The sequence below is a fragment of the Callospermophilus lateralis genome, chromosome 12 (genome assembly GCF_048772815.1).
Source record: "Callospermophilus lateralis isolate mCalLat2 chromosome 12, mCalLat2.hap1, whole genome shotgun sequence".
NCBI lineage: Eukaryota > Metazoa > Chordata > Mammalia > Rodentia > Sciuridae > Callospermophilus > Callospermophilus lateralis.
In genome coordinates, this window is record NC_135316.1 from 98,736,723 (window position 1) to 98,758,567 (window position 21,845).

The following is a 21,845-nucleotide window of genomic DNA, read 5'->3' on the forward strand; positions in this document are numbered from 1 at the left end:
TGTAATTACTCTTCAGGAGTGGTTGTTTGCACACCTGTCACCTAATTGTTTTTTTTTCTGTTTTGCCAGATTCAGTGTCCAAATGTTACTGTAGCCAGAAGCACACCTTGCTAGGTAGTGTAATGACATGAAGTTTGATATTCCTGCCATGGGGTGGGGTGGGGATCTGGGGTGGAGGAGTAATAGTTTGCAGGTGGCCCTCTGAGCTAATGCCTGCACTCTTCACCTAAGTGTCCATTACTAAGAAATGTGGTTCCTGTGCTGCCACTGCCTCTGTGACAGCAGATTGAAATCAGGAATATCTTCATTTCATCTGGAACACACACTTGAAATTTCACTCCTATCCTCAGCGCACAAATCCATCACATAATTTTTCATATTTTGACTTCACTCTATCATGTACAAACCAGTGTACGGCAGGATCAAAGACTCCTTTGACAGGTCGTGGTAAATAGGCCCTTCTGCGCCGTCCATCCTGCCTGGAAGGTCTTTCTCTACTCTCAGCAGTCACATTTATTTGGAGTCTCTTGTTAGGATTTAGAAAAAAGAGACAGAAAGATGGAAGGAAGGAAGGAAGAAGGATGGGAGGAAGGATGGGATGGTGGGAGGGGGAGATGAATCTTCTCTGCTCAACCGTTCAAGCAGCCATGATAATCACATAATCCCTACACACACACACACACACACACACACACACACACACACACGTGTGCAGTCCCTGCCTCTGTAGATCAGCTGTGGTGGTGAGATGGTCGATGTAGGCGCTGCAGGCTGTTTACACCAGTCCTAACCCAACGTGTGCATTTTACAGGGCCGCTGTTCAAGAGAGAACTGCAAATATCTTCACCCTCCGACACACTTAAAAACTCAACTAGAAATTAATGGGAGGAACAATTTGATCCAGCAGAAAACCGCAGCAGCAATGCTCGCCCAGCAGATGCAGTTCATGTTCCCAGGAACTCCACTTCATCCAGTGGTGAGTGGCCTTGTCCCCCTGCGGGCTGGGACTGACCTGTTAGTGGGGGCGTGCCACGGTGATCCTGGCCTCTCCCTGCTCTGTCACTTCAGTTCCAATCAGAGCAAATAGCTTTGAAGCACAGTGAATGCTGGGAAAAAAAAAAAAAGTTGTTGTTGGTTTAAATTTAAATGGAAAAATGGGTAGAATCAGGGGCAAAGACAATTTCCACTCGGTATCTGGGAAATCTGCGCCATTCAAACTCTTCCTCGTTGCCAGAGCAGTGTGGATGAGAATGTGTGTGTTGAAGAGGCTGTGATGCCTATCAGGCCTGTAGGAGTGCAGCTGACAGGGATGTGCTTGGCATCACCTGAGGGATGAGGAAAGTGGGAAAGCCCAGGAGGTAAAGGGTTTCTTTCCCCAGGGTCATGCAGCTAAGGAATCGTGGAGCTGTGACTTGAACTCACACCTTAGCTGGGCTGCTTTCGATAGCGTGCTCCAACTGGAGCCAGACAACAGGCCCCAACACGGGTGTCAGAGGCAGCTCTGGGCCAGGAGACTGCTTCATCACCTGTCTCCTGTCTCTCCCAGATTGGCAAAGGGTGTGGCAGCTGGGACAAAGGCCACAGGTCAAATGCCCAAGAGACTCACGTAGGTGAACATGTATCGTGCGGTACTTCCTCTCTGGATTCAGGGTTGAAAGTACTTCCTTAGAGGTCTGGATATTGTTTTAGGAATGAGGCCCTGGGGTCCAGGAGTACCCCAATTTCAGTGGGCTTCATTTACATTCGTGAAGGATTTGTCCAAAACAAGTTAATATTTTTTTTAAAAAAATGACCCAAAAAACAAAGCCACAGTGAATTAAATTTGTTTTTTTTTTTAAAAAAAAATACATGCACAAAGGCCTATTTATAAAAATTAATCCTTATTGTAGGAAAAGTCTCCAAATGAAAAGCTACCCTGGAGTTAAATTTTCTTCTTGTGTTCTTGTGAGATGGACTGGGGAGAGTAGGGGTCGCCAAGAAGGGAGGAGAGAGTCGGGGCAGGTTGTTGGCAATTCTACCTGTCTCCAGGTTTCTGCACAAAGTAGCCAGGAACCATCTCTGCCTAGACTTCCAGGGGCAGGGGAATCAAGATTAAATGCCAGGTGAAGGGGACTCCAAGATTAAATGCCAGAGGAGGGCAACTCCAAGATAAGAAAGATTCAGCCTTTTGCAGGTAGACAGATACATGGGAGGGTGAAGGAAGAGTCAGGCCCAAGAAAAAATGAGATTGGATAAGAAAAGCTGACTGGAGAAGGTCTCCATTAAGTGTATCCGCAGGACAAGTAACAGCTAGCCCAGATGTCCAGACTTAACAAGGACAGAGTTCTAAACACATTCAGTACCCAAAATAGGCACTTAAGTGGTTCTATTTAAAACTACACACATGTATAATTTATGGTTCTCCTTATTGATGCACACATATAAATTATTTTATTAAATTACCTAAATGCTAAAATAATATAGTTATACCTATTAAATAATGTCTACGGCAATGAATTTAGAACCAGCCAGGTCAACATAGTAACAGTACCTTATATATCTCACTCATTTGAACTGTGCGCTTCCTAATTATTTAGAATTTAATAAGAATTGACCCTGTGACTCAATGGCAATATTAATCTGAAAATTCCATTCCTACTCTTAACTATTAGTTGAACGATTTTTGAAAGTTTTGTTTATATATTTGTCTCAAATATTAATTAGAAGCTAAATAATCACCCTTTCTCTGCGGGGGGGGGGAAGCACATTTCATTTAAATATTTCAGTGGAGGTTTCTGAATCACATGAAGTATTGAAATATAAAATGTTACAAGCCTAAAAAATCACCCATTCTACCAGCAAATCACACTTCAGAATCTCAGAAGTTCATTACTGTTCAGTACGGTGTGTTTGGCTAAATAATGGCACTCAGAGTGCCTGAATCCTTTACAGGGCTCCTTGTGTGGAAACAAGGTCTCTGAAGATGTGTGAAGATGAGACCCTCCAGATTAAATGCCATCACAAGTGTGCCTGTAAGGGAAAGGCCAAGGGAGGGTTGGCACGGACGGAAGAGGAGAAAGGCCACATGTCCACAGAGGCAGATACTGATGTGGCCACAAGCCCAGGAATGCCAGCAGCCACCAGAAGATAGAAGCCGAGAAACAACCCTCCCCCGGAACGTCAGGAGGGAGTATAGTTCTGCCAGCACCTTGCTTTTGGCCCAGCAAAACTAATTTTGGACTTCTGGCCTCCAGAACTGAGGAAGGATAAATCACTGTTATTTTAAGCCCTCAAGTAATTTGTCTACAGCTGCCACAAACAGCTAAAAGATGCAGAAATTGCCTTAGACAAATAAATAGCTAAACATAGAGTACCAAAAACCACTCTCCCTTTAGGTCTCCTTCTGGGCTACACTTCGTTAAAGCATTAAGGATATTCTTTTCCACTTCTCCTTTCATATGGCCCTGAACAGGTTCCACCAAGTCTCTGACCAGTCCTCCGTATCACCAAACCAGTGGTCATTTTCACCTCCATTGGTGCTACAGTCTGAATGTGCATGTCTGCCCCAAATTCAGATATTGAAGTCCCGACCCTCAAGGAGAGGGGATTTAGAGTTAGGACCTCTGGGGAGGGGGTGATCAGGTCATGAGGGTGGAGCCCTCCTGAATGTGGCAGTGACTTTAGGAGAAGAGATGCAGCGGCCTTTCTGCAGGGAGGACACAGCCAGCAGCAGCCGTCTATGGAAAGAAAGTGCCCTCCGTGCCCTGATCATGAGTTTTGCAGCCTCCAGGACTGTGAGAAATCAGTTTCTGTGGTTTAAAAGGCCCCAGTTCATGGTCTTTTGTTGTATCAGCCTGAATTAGCTGAGACCCCCCCCCCCAGTGTCCCTCAGCACACACGATCCATGTTGAACAGGCCTCTCTGGCGCCTCTGTCTCCTGTGCCCATTTCAAGCTTCTGTTGTAGGTAGAGATTCCCAGGCTGGATATTTCTTCCTATCTACCCTGTCTCTCATGGCTTCACTAATTCCCAAATGTAAGTCATTTACAGGCTGAGACCCCCAAAGTGTGCTTCCGTTCTAACCCACTCCTCTGAAACCCAGGCTTACACAGTGCCTGCTGGACGTGCCTTCGAACATCTCACACGAACTTGACATGTTCAAAACCAAATTCTTTATTCCACTACTTTCCCATTTCAGTAAATGGCACAATCGAGCTGAAATCCCGAACCCAACCCAGCAGGCTCTGGCACATCTGCCTTTGAAACCATCTTCTTCTCTCCCTCCCAGCACCCTCGTCTGAGCCCCCGCATCAGCAATTCCTTCCTCATCTGTCGCCCTCCACTCTTACTTTTTCCAGTATGTCCTATGTATAGAATCAGAAGAATCTTTAAAAATCCTGCATAGGATCCCGTCACCCCCTTACTGGAGACCCTTCAATGCCGTGCCATGTCACTGGGGACCAAGCCTAGACCTTTAACCTTGACTCTGACCTACAATGCATTGTGTGTTCTGGACCCCAGCCAATCCCGGCGAACCCCAAACTACAGATGTAATGTGCTGGGGAAACAGAGCTGAGGGTGGGAGTGGGGCCGAGAAGCACAGGGACTTGGAGCGGAGAACGGGGAGGAAACAGCAAGACGGGCATTTCACAAGCGATTTTCTTCAAGAAAGCTTTCTGCAGATCTTGTCCTCTGGCCTTTTCAGCTGTGGGTTAGCGCCGAGAGATGACGGGGACCAAATGGATCCTGTCTCCGACTGCGTGGCAACAGCACTTATGCAGAGCTGCAGGCTAATTCTCCCAGCCAGAGCGGGTGCGCTTCTGGGAACAGACTCTTAAAGGTGCCGCCCTGCTCTTCCCTTAGCTGCCTGCGGGGAACCCAGTTCAGACACCAGGATGCCTTGTCAGCAAAGGCTGCACAGCTCAGGAGTCTCCTTTCACTAGGGGACCTAGGAGTCACTTTCTCAAGGCAGCAGTTTCCCACAGGGCTGTAGAGAGCAGCTCCTACTGTCTGTAGGAGGCTCAGGTTGGTTGTGGGCACACACGGCTTTCTGTGTGCTCAGAGGCATTCAGACCTCCAATATATTGGTCCCCCCACCTTTCTATTTTTTGTTTTTTAAGAAATATGACAAAAGTCTAGGGAATGCAGAAGAGTGGACTTAGCCTGAGGCTGGGCGCCTGGATGCTTGAAAAGCCTTGGCTCTCAGAGGCACTGACCTTGGGTTTTCCTTCCAGTGTCTCCAACCTGCTCTTACCTGGAGACTGCGCATGCCTGCACCCACACTTGCTTCTTGTAAGTGTTGGGAGACTAAAGAAGACAATATGTGTAGGAAGGCTTTGAGAATGCCAGAAGCTTCCACAGATGTAAAGTATTACAGTCCGTCATAATAATAACGCAGAACGCACATCTCAGCACACGACCGTTGCTGTAATTTTTAACTAATCAACTTCAATGAAAAACACTACAAAATAAAAGAAAAACACCCAATTGAATCTATCTCTGCAAAGACTGAGAATTTTTGACGTTCAATTTCACATAACAGAAAATATTTATTTCCCACCTCATATTTCAAAAAAGAAGATATTTGCTACCGTTTAATTCAATTTAAACTTCTATTTAGTATATTGCTATGCTGATTACATTTCTGTTTTAAAAGCATTGGATAATTTGAGACCTAAAAAAATGTTATTAGTACTGTCATTTACACTACTACAATGGCTATTTATTAAATTTGGACCATGGGAAGTTGATGAGAAATAGCACCTTGTTCAGCTAAGTGGCTTTTCTTCCCGACTACAGATGAGAAAACTAAAACTCAGAGAAGTTGATTTTCTTCCTGGGGTTGGGGCGGGGGGTGGGGGCATGGAATAAGTAGCAGAGCACTGGATTTGAATGTAAACCTCCCACTGTCTAAAATCTGTATTTTTACTTTTCAATAACATATTTCTCTGTGAACTACATGCTAGTTGTCATCAATAAAACATACCAGGACATTCATTTTAGATCATAAAATCAGATGGACAAGCGACATTTTTTTTGAAGGCAAGATTTGGCTAACTGGAACAGATTAGTTGACATCCAAAAAGGTTCTGGGGAATGAGTTTTGAAGTTCTCACATCCTGTTGATGGTCAAGGTACAACCTGTATTTATGCTGCCCCACTGATATGTGGGAAGAGATGGTTGGGAATTTGCCTCCACAGAAAATCAAGATGGAGATGTGGGAGAGGGCTCTTTGCTCTAAATGTTTACTTTGATAATTAGTCTCTGAGTTAAATTACTCATTTAGTACAAGTTTTTAATACCTATTTTAATTCCTCATTTTTGACACTGGTTCCCAAATTTCTCCACACACCTGATCATGTAGGAAAAAAAATTAATACAAATTTTAAGGTGTCTGCTATAGACCTAGTACTCAAGAGTTTATCTCTATTTTAAAAATTCCTTCCGGGCATTTCTGATACAACCCATACATTGAATCACTGATGTGTTTTGATTTATGACCATTCAGAATTGATTTTTTTTAAGATCCTAACATTACTTAGTCCTTACACTATTAAATCCCTTGGCTCTTTTCCAATAGTACTAAATTATAAAAGCTACAGTTGATGACAAACCACAACTTGTTATAATTATGACTCAAATGCATAATACACATACATAAAATTTTGTAGAAAGTCAAAGGAGGAAAAAATCCTGACTGCCGTCTATTTCCCACGTTGAGACCTCACGTTGCCACTTTCTCTCACAATGAATTTTATGTCTGAGCTATAAAGATCTAAGAGCTCCTCCAGGGAGGACTGAGCATCCGCCATCTAAGACCATGAGAAGCACAGCCCCAGCCACTGCGCAAAGGCTTTTCAGCCTCTCTGGAAATCCCTACACAACCACCAATAATTCACTGTTTTCTAACATGACCATTTATAAGAGATCTTTCAGCTATTGTAAAGAAAAATGTGTTTACTAAACAAAGATTGTTATTTTTCCCATTTGAACAACTCATTCAGACTCACAAATAGACAACAAGGTCATCTGTGATGTATGAACAGAGAAGGGAAATGACACACAGAATGGCATAATTCAATGTTAGAAAATTGCATTAACATATGATTGCAAATGTCTGAAAACAAGTGTGTTAAAATCATCCACAAATAAAAACCAACCAAACAAACAAACTAACAGCAAGAGCCTTTCAGGTATAACTTAATGTAAAAATTATTCTAAGAAAAATCTTTGGAATCTTACATTTTTAATGGTGGTTCTTTAAAGTGAATCAAGGTTCATTGTTCTCACATGTACATAATTTCTTTTCTGGAAGACAGAATTATTTACATATTTATAGGAAGAACTTTTTAAAAAATCATCTCCATGACCTACTAGTGTATTTCCTCTTACAAGAGTATAGGAGTCTCTATACTTCCTACACGAATACAGTGACACAGAACACATTTAATAAAGTATGGGATACTTTTGTCACAATTGTCTTGATTTTGTGATCTAGGAAACCAAACCAAGACTTAATGGTCCATTGAAAAATTCGTTGGTTGGAAATTTTCAAACTCTTTCATCCAGCCTTTCATGAAGGGAAAGTTAGATGAAACGTCTTGAGCTACAGCAAAACATAGTAGGTCTACTTGAAAACCGCATATGAGTTTTGGGAATATATGTAGAGATGGAATGTGGAAATACACTGGCAACTCTGAGCACAAGTAAAATCCCAATAGCTACACTATTTGAAAATGCATAAATTTGGTCAACTTGAAAATCAAGGTATAATCTTGGATTTTCTTTATTCCTCTCCGTTTGAGATGTGTGGGAGAATCAAAGACAGTTTGTATTCCATAAGCTTTACTGCTTTAGTGTTATAATGTTCAATCGTTTGAAACAATAAATGCTTAGAGTGGTAATTATCATTTCCTTTTATTGAGAACACTTTCATAAGAACAAAGGTCTACTCTGTTTCTTGTAAATGGGTTTCTACGATCTTCTATATTTGTACATGGTTTGGGGAAGAAAATCTATATGGTTTTCATTTATGTTAAGGAAAACAAAAAAAGAGATGTTTAATGAATGTTTACAATTCAGCATTGAATTATGCAATTAACAAAAAATATTGTGTACAATGAATAAATTTTGCTCAAATGACACTTGCTGGTAATTTTGAAGTTTGACTCTCACCTTTTTCCTGTGTTGTCTTCCTTTAACAGCCCACTTTTCCTGTAGGTCCCACCATAGGGACAAATACGGCTATTAGCTTTGCTCCTTACTTAGCACCTGTAACCCCTGGAGTTGGGTTAGTCCCAACGGAAATTCTACCCACCACACCTGTTATTGTTCCCGGAAGTCCACCTGTCACTGTCCCGGGATCAACTGCAACTCAGAAACTTCTCAGGACTGACAAACTGGAGGTACTTCAATTATGTTTGTGTTTTGAGATGCATTTGTGGTAGAAAGTGCACTTCTGTGTAGGCAAATGCTTGTGAGGTCATTCTGCAAAAATGTTCCGCAAAAAATGCCACGCACACATATACACCCACTCCTCCCAAACCCACCCACTCAACATTGTATGGTTTGAAATGAATGCCAGATATAAAGAAAATCAGTGTGTGGGAAAGGAATTACTTTAACATAGGCACAAACCAGCTGTGTGGACTATGTGCATAAGGGCAAAATATTTCTCAACTAATAGAATATTAAATCAATCACTATTCAAGCTATACAAGTGGCTCCGAGTTCTGATAGCCTCCTCCTGTTGCCCAGCACAAACCCCTACTGGATCCTGGAACATTCTGGAGTTGATCAGAAGCTCAGCAACCAGGACTGGGGGACAGTCAGGGACAAGGGTGGGAGCAAGTGGGACCATGACTAATAACCAATTGTTGTGAACATATTTCAAATTATTAAGAACCAAGTACACCTGCTCTAGTATGTTCCAGAATATCATCTCTGGTGGCTTCACTGGTGCACAGTGGGAATTGGAAGCTGGATAAACTTAGTTATTAACCGAGTTTTTTTTTTAAACTCAAAGTGTTATACAGATTCTAAGAAAACAGTCTATATTTTTATAAAACACAAATCTTCACGTTGTGAATCAAACTGACCCTTCTTCACTTTGTTAAATAAACCTTCTCTTTAATCAGAGCTAGATAATTCATCTATTAACCTTACCACAATGTCCCTATGATATTCAAAGAACTTTAGCAGGGTGTATAAAGATCCTGACAAATTTTTCAAAGTCCTCCTTTAATTCCATTATTGATTTAAGTTGTTGGGTAATCTATGTATACATAGAAGTTTGGATCATTAGAGAATATTCTTCCAGTGTGTGCTTGTTTAAATATTAACCCAGTAAACCTTGAGGGCAACAGAGTGTTTGCATCCTAATATCCTGTGGATGATTTAGAATTCAGAATGTCAAACTGTAAATATCTTTAAAGATGTGTATTTTTTTACTCAGCTTCAATCTGGAGTATATGGATCTCTAGATGAGGAGAATGCAAACTCTAATTGTTCCTGTTTTGAAAAGATCCAGCCTATCCCTTTGAATATTGAATAGATGTGTTAGGGTACTGGAAAAGTGTTTGGGGCTCCACCTGCTGGGGCCCACAGAGCTTTAGTGGATGCCTGTTCCAGAAAACAAATTAAATCAGCAGAGTTGGGAACAAGTAGTCCCTCCCAACAGAGCTGGTGGACAATGATATGTAAAAATGATTCACAGAGACAGAGCAGTTTCGGTTCATTTCAAACCAGGAATGAAGTCAGCTGTATACAGAGACCCTGGGCAAATGCTGGTCTACACCTATGATGTCACAGACAGGAATCGTTCCATTTGTAGAGAAAGGCTTACTCAGAATCTCTGCTAATAGCTTAGTAATCTGTACTTTGCACATTTTTTTTTTAACTAAAGATGGAATGTTAATACCAGAGTAGGAGGAGATGGTTAACCACTCATGACTTATCCTGTTTACTTTTCAATGTCACCTGGCCACTGGTCAGTGAAACACGATTTCCCAAGTGTGTTTGACTTTCACAAGACTTGGGTTTCCTGTTAGTGACCCTTCATGGCCACCACCACTTATACATGTTGACTATGAAACTGGACCCTAAGGAGAAATTACAATGCTACTAATTCTTCCCTGCTGATATTTATAGGCAAGGAAGAATTAATTCATAATTAATATGCATACACTATTCATCTCAGTTCATGTTGTCTACGTCCAAAGCATAATTAAGAATACTTTTCCAGGAAACGAAAGAAGTCAATTAAGATCACATCCAACTGCCTGTTTCTTTAATGTTGTCCATGAGTCACTTGAGTAAGACCCATCAGGAGGTGCATTAAAAAAGAAAGGAAGGAAAAAAAGAAAACCTCTTGAGTTCTGAAGAAATCTTTCTTTATGTAATAAAATCTTGATCCACCAAATTCTGAGGATGGAAAATTTTAGTTACTTGAGATTTCAGGCGAATTAGGGATTAAAAAGACTTCAAAAACCCACATTCTAACTCTATTCTCCTTTCCTCCATTTGTCTTACCCTTTATCTCTGAGCATGTTTTTCTGTTTCTTTTTTTAATCTCTGGGGTTGTCAAAACTAATAATATAGTCATCATCTTAAGATGAATGTTTTGGTGTCTCGGATATTGCAGTTCTTGCTATTGATGATCCTAGGCTTAAGTTCTCTCTGAGCAACAGAGAAGGTGGGGGAGACTGCAGCAGGCCCCCTGGTCCTGCATCCACCCGGAGGGAGGAGGAGAGAGGAGCTCATTTCCCTCTAGCTTTTTGGAGTTGGACCCCAATGGTAGCTTGACCCACCCTGACATTATCTCTCCAATCAATCAATCAATAAAACTCTATAGCAACTCCAGAGTGGTTTTCAGGTAGGAGATTGGGGGCGGGGAGACAGTGACCTTCCAACCGGCCACGCTGGAGGCTTTGCTGGTTTTTCTTTGTTCTTTTAGCTAATTTGCTGGTTTTGGATTATTTTCCCAGCTTCAATATTCCCCCTAGAAAAAGGGGGCAACACAAAAGTCAGATATTGTCAGAGATTCTGGTAACCTGGGTTCTGGATAAGGACAGCCTTAGGCTCCCAGGCACAAAAGCCACCCTGAGAAGCTCGGGAGGCGCCCCTTCCTCCTGGGGAGGCGGCGCTGGCCCGCAGGCGCCCTCCCGCATCGCTCTCCTCCCTCCTGTCCCAGGTATGCAGGGAGTTCCAGCGCGGCAACTGCGCCCGGGGAGAGACCGACTGCCGCTTCGCACACCCCGCAGACAGCACCATGATCGACACAAACGACAACACCGTAACCGTTTGTATGGATTACATAAAGGGGCGTTGCATGAGGGAGAAATGCAAATATTTTCACCCTCCTGCACACTTGCAGGCCAAAATCAAAGCTGCGCAGCACCAAGCCAACCAAGCTGCGGTGGCCGCCCAGGCAGCCGCGGCCGCGGCCACAGTCATGGTAAGTGCGGCGCCCGGGCGCCCCGGCCCCGCCGCCCCGCGCCCTCCCGGCCGGGGGGCGGGGCTTCCAGGGCGGGGACTTAGACGCTCCCGGGACAGTCGGACCCTGGAAGGCTGCTATTCCCGCTGCTCCGCTGCCTAAGTTTCGTTGTTGTTTCCCCTTTTTGTTTTGTTTTGTTTTCCCTCCTTCCCTTCTTCAGCACAATAAATAAATCCCTAAGGTTCAGGGAGGCCAATGCGACTGCGGGCTCCAGTTCTGCGTGAGCCTGCACTGTAGTAACTGGGGTCCTCTGAAGAGAGGGACCCGGTGGGGTGGGGACCCTGGTGGGTGCAGAGCTTCAGAGCCGAGGAAAGGAAGATGGCCCTCTGGCGCTGAGCACTGGAAAGCGGCAGCAAGCTGCTGCGAGCAGCCAGGGAGGGAGCTGTGGCTGCACCGGATGCCTAGCAACAAGTGACCCCGTCAGGGTTTTTCCACTTCCTATTTCCCCTCTTTTCTTTCACTTATCACAACATTAGAACCTATCACCACCACCACCACCACCCCCCGCCCTGATGAAATTGTATATAGAACGGCAATTCATGGAACAGATGAAAACAGAAATGTGCTGGATGGTGCTAAAACCCAGGGACCTGTAACCCAGGCTTGTCTCCTGGATGCGCCTCAATGTCCCTTAGAGACCAGCAGCAATATTATGATCCACACCTTGGGAGCCTGTTACAGCTCCAGAATCTCAAGGAGCCCAGCCCTCCCCTAGCAACTGGAGCACATCATGATGCTCTTGAGCCTACAGAATCTTGGGCCTCATCCTACATCTTTGGCATCAAGATCTGAATTTTAAAACCTTCTCAGTATTTTGTATGCACATTAACATTAGAGAAATACATGCCTAGAACACTGCTTCTCAAACTTGGCTACGTTTTTGGAATTAATCCAGGGCTTTTGAAAGGGTCTGACATTGGCCCCTTCCTCCAAAGATTCTTATTTGCCTGATGTGAACTGGCAGTGGCCTATCTTTTAAAGCTCCCAGGTGATTCCAGTGCACATCCAAGTTTGAGAACCACCACACTGGGTGGCAGACATTTTTAATTAACTTGTTTTAAAGTGAGAGGTCTGGCTTATGAAAGTCTATTACTCTATGATAGGCACTGTGCATTCACTCATTCAAAACAGCTAATGGGACCTGCCAAGCATCAGGCACTTTGTCATTTCTTCAATGACATTGTAGAAATGCATGATGGGTGAGAGGGACATGAAGGCCTCTGTGGCCAGTCCTCTCTTGGGAACATTGGAGATGAAAGATATCATTTTAAAAAAACATTATCTAGGTACAACTATAGCCTCATACACCGACAACTGGCCAAAACAGATGAGTAGCTGTCATACAAACAAGTCCATCACCATGCAACCTTTTTCTCAAAGGCTTTTAAAGGTGTGGGCCTGTGTTCCGAGGACACAGAGCCTGCCCTGATAACATCGCCATTGGTGTGGACTTTGTGGTTATATAGATCCTTCCCATCTGAGCTCATCTCCACACAGCTTGAGAAGTGAGTCCTTCATCTTTTTTTTTTTTTTTTTTTTTTCGAGAGCTCTTGTCCCTGTAGTCTTCTTTTCTCTTGTCCTTCGCTTTCTTATATCATTGGACATTACAATGATTTTTCAAAGTTCCTGTATACATGTGGATGTGTACATCCATACAAAAGGGTCGGTAAAAAATAGAGAAATGTTCGCTTTTTGAGTTCAAGTAGAAGAGAACTAGAAGGAAGGATGGGAAAATGTTGAAGAAAAGGAAATTGCTTTAGAGGGCAAATGAGTCCTTTCCACTTTTGTCCAGGGTGGACTCCAAAAATCCCATCCACTTAATGAAGGTCTCATGAGAATTTGTCATTGTTGTTGTTTCCATTGTAGTCATTTTTTTCAAGCCAGCTCTCAACTTATCCTAATTGGCGTGTTGATTGTTGGGCACTAAGAACATGTTTTTCCATATAATTCATCTTATAAATATCAAACCAGAAACTCGGGAGGTTACCAGGACTGGTCAGGACTCTGGCAGCAAGAGACAAACACCCACCTGAAGTAATGTAAATGACGAAGTTGGACTTCACTGTCGTGTCAGAGTGCCCTTCCAAGAGGGGAGAGGAAAAACGAAACTCAGGAAAGCCAGGTGCAGGGACTTTCCCTCCTAGTTTGTCAGTTCCGTTCTGTGGGTCCAGCTTCTCCCATGACACAAACCATGACTCTGAGCTTCTAGAAGGAGGGGCACATTCTTATATCTCTTGATAAGAGAGAAAACAGTATCTATGAGTAACGTTACAGAATCTATAATTAGAGCTATTGTTTCCCATCTCTAGGGAAAAATTAGTTACATGTCGTTTGGTGGCTCTTCCTGTAGTTAGAGGGATAAGAGCTTCTGCTGGCTTCGCCTGGGTCACAATAGCCATTTCTCACTACTGAGGTATCAGATGAGGTTCGGGAATATGAAAACACCGCTCCCTGCAACTCAAGTACCTGTTACGACAAAAACATGGTACTAATAGTGACCCTAGGGATGAGCCCTGATTCTGACTGTGGCCTGATTTTTTTCTTCCTGTTTATTGGAAACATCAGTTTTGATGTCCACATCACATCTATTTCAATGATTGAAGGGACAGTGTACCTCTTACATACAGTAGGACATCCAGGCCAATGGGGCTAGAAGCAGAAACGTCATTTACACGCACAGGTCCACCCTCCCCCTGGTGGTCTGCAGCCACAGCTGCTCTCTCAGGCCCTGCTACACGTGTTCACAGAACACTCGTCACCACAGGCAAAGGTTGCCGCCCGGGATGCTGGTGGAGTCCGTTGCCATAGTTTCTCTGATTTTTCCACCGTGCCCAAATTTGGAGTTCTGAGAAGTCACAGGATCCCACGGCATCTTCAGAGGCAACCCAAAGGAATGTCGTTTCAGAACAAAAGCCAGCATCTTTCTGACAGTGACATAAAAATTACTTAATCTGTCATGTCTTTTTAGTTTAAGTGAGTCGCTCATTCGAAACCAGCCGAGATGCAGCTGGATAAAGTCCTCGCACCCTCATAGTGAGATTCCTTAGTACCCTGAAGAAAAACTATAATTTTATTTCCTTATTTAAAAGGACAAATGGGATGATGATTGCAGTTAGCAGATGTCCATGTCCATTCACCTGGCTTCCTCATCTGAACCCAGGGCATTTCCATAGCACCGTTTTTATTGTGATTTGTGGATTCCCCCCCTTATTTTATTAATGAGACCCTTTTCTTTTTTTATATTTTGATTAATGAGACCCTTTTTTTCTTTTTTTTTAATTTAATTTTTAGTTGGACACAATACCCTTATTTTATTTAGTTTTATGTGGTGCTGAGGATCGAACCCAGGGCCTTGCACATGCTAGGCAAGCGCTCTACTGCTCAGCTACAACCCCAGCCCTAATGAGACCCTTTTAAAAAGGATTTTAAAGTTTTTGACTCTGGAAGAGAGACATTTATTTCCTTTCAAGTCTTCTTCTTTTACAATACCTCTTAAAAACTAAGGATCACCTTCACTGGAATTTTTAAAATATGAGGATAAACTAGACAGAGCTTCTCTTGGGTAGTTTTAACACAAAGCCTGCTTGATGCTCATGTACACAGTCTTTGTTCACATACACCAAAATGGGGCGATGCGAGGAGAAAAGTAGTTTATAAAAGGAAACGAGACAAGCTGCCATCGGGTAGATAAGTGTCAGTTGTGCAGGAAAACATGCGCAGGGACTCAAAATTCCATCCTGCTCCTCCACATCCTCTCAGCCCACATGGAAGTGGTAGCTCTGATCATTTTTGCCAGGGTTTCCTGACCTCTTGGATTTGGTCTTTGCCTGTAACACCTGGCCCTTGGTTGCTCACCTTGACCTGCAGGAGGGTTGCTCATCAACTCATAAATAGAAAAACCTGGCTGCACATGGGCCACCTCCTCCTGACTCATCCAGCATACGCTAGCTGGAGGGGTCCAGAGTAAGCAGAGGACCTTAAGTGCTGGTGAGGCCAGCAAAAGTGGATGCCAAGTGCCTGGCACATGAAAGGGGCTCAATTAAATAGAACCTTTTCTGCATGGGAACCTAAGCAGGCTCACAGCGCACACTGGGCTCCTAGGTCTCTAAGGCTGGGTCTGAGCCTGAAGATCCTGCAATGCAGGTACACAAGCCAGCCATCAGCAACACCAACTAAAACAGAGGAGAGTTTAAAACATCAAAATAAGCCACACTGTCCCATACTACCCATCCACAAGGAGTTTTAAAACACACTTTCGATACAGCTCTGCAATGTGGGACTTCTAAGATCTTAATTCTTGTGCCCTCCTCTCTAAGATCTCAGTGTTAGCTTGCAAAGAAGACAGCTGCATCTAATAAAGAAAACATACACCATGCAGTGGAACAGAGACATGTCACCCCTGTCCTGCTCACCAAGGCATTGTTTCCTTACATTCCTAAATTATTCTAATTATTATTAATTATTTCTATGGAAATCAGATTTCAATAAACAAACAAAAAAAGGTGGGGGGGAGGGGGCACGTTAACCTTCCTAACTATCCTAAAAAAGAAACATTAAATATGTTTTGTTCTTATTCTACTGGGGGACTTCATTCAGTGATGCTTTGTTAATTTTGTGCCTAAACCCAGCCTTTCGAGACTCTTGTCAGAAAAGATGCTCCCAACACTAGATTCATTCTGAAAATGCTAGACTGCAGGTGAAGGGGCAGCTGAGTCTGGACCACTGGAGGCGAAAATGGTTTTGAGTTTAACATCCAATTTGTGTTCCCAAGGGCTCTATGAGAGTAGGCTATGCTGCCTTCTTTAATTAACAGACATTCGTTTAAACTCAAAAAACAAAGCAAAGTCTGCATTTTTTTCATAGTGTAACACTGTGCAGGGTCCAAAGAGTTTAAACTACACCACTGGCATTTGATGTTGAATTTACATTTGAGGAAAAAATATCTATAAGTTTTGTCATTTTCCAGCTCATCGGGTTGCTTTGGTTAGTAGCATTCACTGCTTGACCTTCACAGCATTGCTTTCCTAGTTTTTGGTGGCCTCTATCAAAACCACCTTCCCAAACCTTGGCCATCCTGAATCTACCTTGACCTGCAGCCCTTGTCACCCTGTTTTGAATCCCCTGCCCCAGCTCTTTACCCATCCCCTGTCAGGACCATACTTTCTGTTCTGAATCATCAAATGATTTTCCCAAGGAAAATATCACTAATTATTTCAGTTTTAAGGGTCCATCACTATCTTATTTTATTTAAAATGCCATAGTTCTACCCCCAGAACTTTAGGACATAAATATTTCATTATTAGACAAATCTTAGGGATTTACCTATTGTGCTAAACATAGAAAAGGGATATTTCATTTTTTTTAATTTGCATTGGAGCTATTCCTTTGAATTTATTTTCACAGAATTCCATCTTAGAATTTTTCCATTTTATGTTTAACAACAACTAACCAGGAATAGGAAAAATTTTTCATTGTGGTCTAAATCAATCCATATTTGTTATTATTTCAGTTGTTTAAATGAAACTATCTCCCCAAAAGTATGGTTATAAGTTAAATATATTTTATTTCTAGTCTTTCAGCAGTTCTTTGCCATTTTTAGCTGTTTGCTATTGTACTTGTTCTAGCCAAGAGTTCCACTTCTCATTAATTGGTTTGATCACTTATGGTACCTAAAAATACAAATAGAACTATCAAATAGAAATCATTTTAATACCCAAGGACACTAAATACCTTTTTAAAGGTATTCTCTTAAGTTTAATCCGGTAAGTTGTTTGAGATAAATTAATTATAATTTCAAATGTAATAGAAAACAGAATGGATGATAAGTTAGTCACTAGAAACAGAAAAATGGAAGAAAAGTGAGAATTTTGGAAGTTCACGATTTAAATTCAAAACTTAAGTTTTTTAAGATGCTAGCAGAGTGAAGGAAAGAATTGAGACAATTATCCACGCGATTCAGACAAAAAATAAAGATCCAAACCCAAACAGTTTTGCCGAAATAATCTTGTGTTTGAATATTTTTTTGCCTGAATTTTTTTTTGTCTCAGTTTGTCACTTCATTTTGTTAGGCCAGATCTCAATTAAGAATGATTTTTATGAAAAATTTCAACTTGGATCGTACCTTCAGTGTTTTGTACCTGAAAACTAACTTATCAGAAGTTCTTGAATCCTATGGCCCTTAAAAGTTTTGCTTTTTTTTTTTTTTCTGAAGCAATATAAAAAATGCTTATGGTGTGTATGCAAGCTGCTGTTTTAATTAACTTTCCTGAATTTCAAACATCTATATTTTACTCTCTTATATGCTTTTAACTAAGGTATAGTAGATGCATTTTTGCTTCGATACTAATTTAAGGTGTAATATTCATTTCTTTAGAGAACATTTTTGTTGTTGTGCATGCCTAGTGTTTTGTACGTTGTATATTGCATTCAGAATATTTTTTTCCTTCTCACCTATCCACAATGCAATGCCGTTCCCATGATGCACCTCTGCTTGCTGTTTACCTGTATGTTAATTCGCTTGAATCCCATTGGCCCACTGCCATCATGTGCTCGCTGCCTGTTATTAAAAGACTCAGTCGACTGCCAAAGCAATGAAGCGACCTCTCGAAGCAACTGTAGACCTGGTACTTTGACCTTTCACCTTTCGCTTTGCATGTAGCTTTTCAGAGAACCATCTGAGATTTGTATTACTTGTAAGATACTGGTTGCAACCAATCATTATTATTAATTAATGGAAAAAAAATTCAATAAGGTGTTTAGCCATCTCATTTTCATATGTTAATCTGTGAAATAAATTAAACCTAACAAATTTTAATACCTTTTCCAAAAGAGTGAAGCAAATTTACATGACTTGGCTCAGAAAATGCTCATTATAATTCATATTAACCTTTAAATTCAAGAAATTGCCATTTAGTTAAAGAAAAGGATAGGTATTAATAACACCAATGCTTCTTTCTCCCCCTTAGAATAGTTTAACCATTTTAAAAGCCGAAGCCATTCTTTTTTTTTTTTTTTTTTTTCCGTTGTTGTTGCTTGATAGTTTTTCTTTCCCTTAGTTGAGATGCTACCGTTTTGGGTTTCAGAAATCACGCTTTTGCTCTCAATAACAAATTCTCACTCATTCGACATTGCCGCTGTTTAAATTAAGGTGCATGGCAGAGGCATCTCCTTAGCTGTCGTTTTTTTTAAGAAAAAGAATGTTGCAATTGATGATCTCTGTGGACAAGCAAGGTGTGTTTGCTTTAAGTTAGACATCTCTTATCGAATTCTTGGTTTCTAGGCCTTTCCTCCTGGTGCTCTTCATCCTTTACCAAAGAGACAAGCACTTGAAAAAAGCAACGGTGCCAGCACGGTCTTTAATCCCAGCGTGTTGCACTACCAGCAGGCTCTGACCAGCGCGCAGCTGCAGCAGCACACGGCGTTCATTCCCACAGGTACGCCCCTGACCGTCCCAGTCTGTGTCCTGTGCCCTTCGGTCATGTGCTTCCTTCTCATTTCCTTAAGCTGTTTGGTGGCATCTAGTTTGCGTTAAAGGTACGATACGGCCTGAAATGTCTCTTGTGCAGGATATCTAGATGTCCTGATCTTGCTCTGATAGCTAAAGAGGGTTAGGATTCTAAAGCCAAATATTCGATGGGGCCAAGGGACAGATTGAACCCATGAGAAACAGAGCAGTTAGGGCTTCTAGTTTTCCTTGAATTTACACAAGCCCTGCAAAGTCATTCATGTGAATAAGACCCTTTATGTGTGACAACTGAAATTTGTCCATAACGCTGAATGATCTAAACATAGCAATTCCAGTAAGTACTAACCTTTTTTTTTCTATTTCTATTCAGAGCACTAAAAAAACAGGCTATTCAAATTAAAGCAACCCTCTACTCATATTTTTATATCCATTCTCTCTCTTTCTCCATCCTGCTCAACTTTCACCAAGTTCACAAATATATAAACTCTTACCTCAGTCTCCAAGCCAATGTCTGACTCTATGAGGCGCTAAAGGGCATGAACCTATTATTCCGCTAAGAGATCAACTCTATTGATCATAGAATCTCAGAGTTTAAAGAATTCTTAGTGATCTCATCTAGTTGACAGTTTTACAGATGAGAAAACTGAGGCCCTCCCTCAAGGAGAAGTGAATTTCCAAGGTGACACAACTGAGAAAAGACACAGAACCTAGTTCCCTCTGCCTAGCCCAACTTACATAACACCACACCACCCAAACAGCCTCCATAGACGGCTTCCACAGAATTCTTCTGAAAAATCAGATACAAGTAGACTTTTTTTTTAAGTAGCATAAGGTTCAGATAAGGGAGGAAAAACAAAGTTATAATGCACATCAGCTCTTCCCAGTTTTTCCCCACCTCCCTGACCAGAGACAAAGCCAGACACACACATGCACCATGCACAAAGGAGCACAGTCACCGTAACTTGACTGTGGTTTTCAGCACGTAGTCCGTTAGAAGTGGCGGGTGGCATAAACCTTGGTGAGATGACCCTCCATTGAGCTTTTCTTTTCAAAGTCAAAACTCCTCTAGTAGCTATTTCAAGGTAAATGTAGATGAATAGTAATTTCATTATTGATCCTAATCCACATGATTGGACTTTTCCAGTTTATATTCATTTCCTTAAATCCCACAGCATTTTAGGAATTAAGATTAGAGGGAGTTAAATAAATATTTCTGTGTTTTTCTTTGGGAAAAAAAAAACTATACTTTTAAATGAATTAGTAACCTGTAAACGATAGTATTTATTATAATAAAAATTTAAATTAGATAAGCAAAATGATTTTTTTTTTAGGTTTAGTTTTCTTGTTTTAGTTCTGTACCTATCTTAAACTCAGAGACCTGTAGAAGAATCTATAATTCAGTACCTATTAGGGCTTCACTTTTGCCCTGTTACAACTGTAATTAGTGACCTCCCACACTACTGGAGCATAGTGGTATTTGAACGTGTGGCCCACCTGAAACGGCAGAATTGCAGAGTGATTGCTAGAAGCCAGCTTACCCTGAGGCCCTCTACAGCGTGTCTCATAGACTGGTTGGCCACTAGATATTTTCGGAGAAAAAATTAAGGAATAACATACTGAGGGGGAAGGCAAAAGGACAAGTCTATTTTGGAAGAATGGATGACAAAGCCATTAATGTCTCTGGGGAGACCTGTGAAACCCTGGAGGCAAAGACAGGACACACTCTCATGCATGTTAACCTTTCAGTCTAGTAACGACTGATTTGTTAGATCACTGAAAGAATTCTCACCTTAAAATATTTCACCTGGAAACCACTTAAATATTTCCAGAGCAAGAATCAATAACGTCCCTTTCAAAATCACCTGGTTTCTGTTTGTTGAAAGGTCTTCTATTAGGGACCCATGTTAGGGGTTGGCAGCTGTGGCTGTGCACTTCTGCCCTCTGGTGGATTCTCTAGGAACTGCTCCAAAGTGCCTGAACCTTCTCACAGCGAGGTTTGGAAGCCAAAGGGTGGGTCTCAGCCCATTTAATCCTGGGAATGAGAAGTGTTTCCATCTGTTACATGATGTAAAGATCATAGTGGACAGACTGTGGATCTCATGTTCTGAAGTGGTGTTCTAAGAAACTTTCACGTTTCTTTTAAATGATAAACAAGAAAATAATTATATCAGAAGGATTATCTTTTAATTTTTATTATATAATCTTTCTCCCATTTAAATCCATAACAGAAGATTCTGTGTTTATGTTAGGTCGAGTTTTTACTTCAGGGTTTCTTTCTTACAAACCATATTTTCGACAGTATTTTTTAAGTGATAATAATAATAATCCTTTACTGTTAAGCTGGTTGTTTAAAAACCTCTTCAAGTCAAGTAAGGTGCTCAAAAATAATTGTAACTTGGTAGGTTATTATTTTTAAATGAACAATTTTTCTAAAAATGTTTTTCATAAGCAACTATCATGAATAAGAAGCAAAAAGCATTTTTTGTTCTCCTAGAGGCTACCCTTTGTCAAAAGGTCATTCATAGCAAAGCTTTTGATAAACTACTAACAATCTGCCATTGACACAATATGAAATTGGAGTTTAGAAATTATGCCTCCAGGCTGTACACATATTAATATACGATATCACACAAAATATGAGATTCATCTCTAAAACTTTATTAAGATAATTATTGCCCTGGTTGATGTCCTGGCACATTTGTAGTGGGTGGGATTTTTTTCCTTTTCCCCCCCTTTTTTGATAGGGATTATTTTAACCAAGCAGTTATACATTTTTCTTTGCTATGTTAGGAAAGTGGCAAAACCACACAGAGTTACAAAAATAGCAGCATAATAATTCTTGGCATTTCTCTGACAGGTTTATTCTGAGTTACTGTAAGTGTTCTTATAGACATTATCTCATTATTC

The 21,845-nt window shown here is 41.4% G+C and overlaps 1 protein-coding gene across 5 annotated transcripts in view; it reads left to right on the forward strand.

The window, feature by feature from the left end:
* Mbnl2 (muscleblind like splicing regulator 2) overlaps window positions 1-21,845 on the forward strand; it is a 150,200-nt gene that overhangs the window by 98,036 nt on the left and 30,319 nt on the right. For 3 of the 5 annotated variants that reach the window (XM_076872425.1, XM_076872423.1, XM_076872424.1), the window contains exons 3-7: window positions 812-976; window positions 8,184-8,384; window positions 11,171-11,434; window positions 18,043-18,096; window positions 18,753-18,906. In XM_076872425.1, the coding sequence (XP_076728540.1) occupies window positions 812-976; window positions 8,184-8,384; window positions 11,171-11,434; window positions 18,043-18,096; window positions 18,753-18,906 (838 nt within the window). The remainder of the gene's footprint in view (window positions 1-811; window positions 977-8,183; window positions 8,385-11,170; window positions 11,435-18,042; window positions 18,097-18,752; window positions 18,907-21,845) is intronic. The other 2 variants (XM_076872427.1, XM_076872426.1) reach the window with 1 other exon arrangement.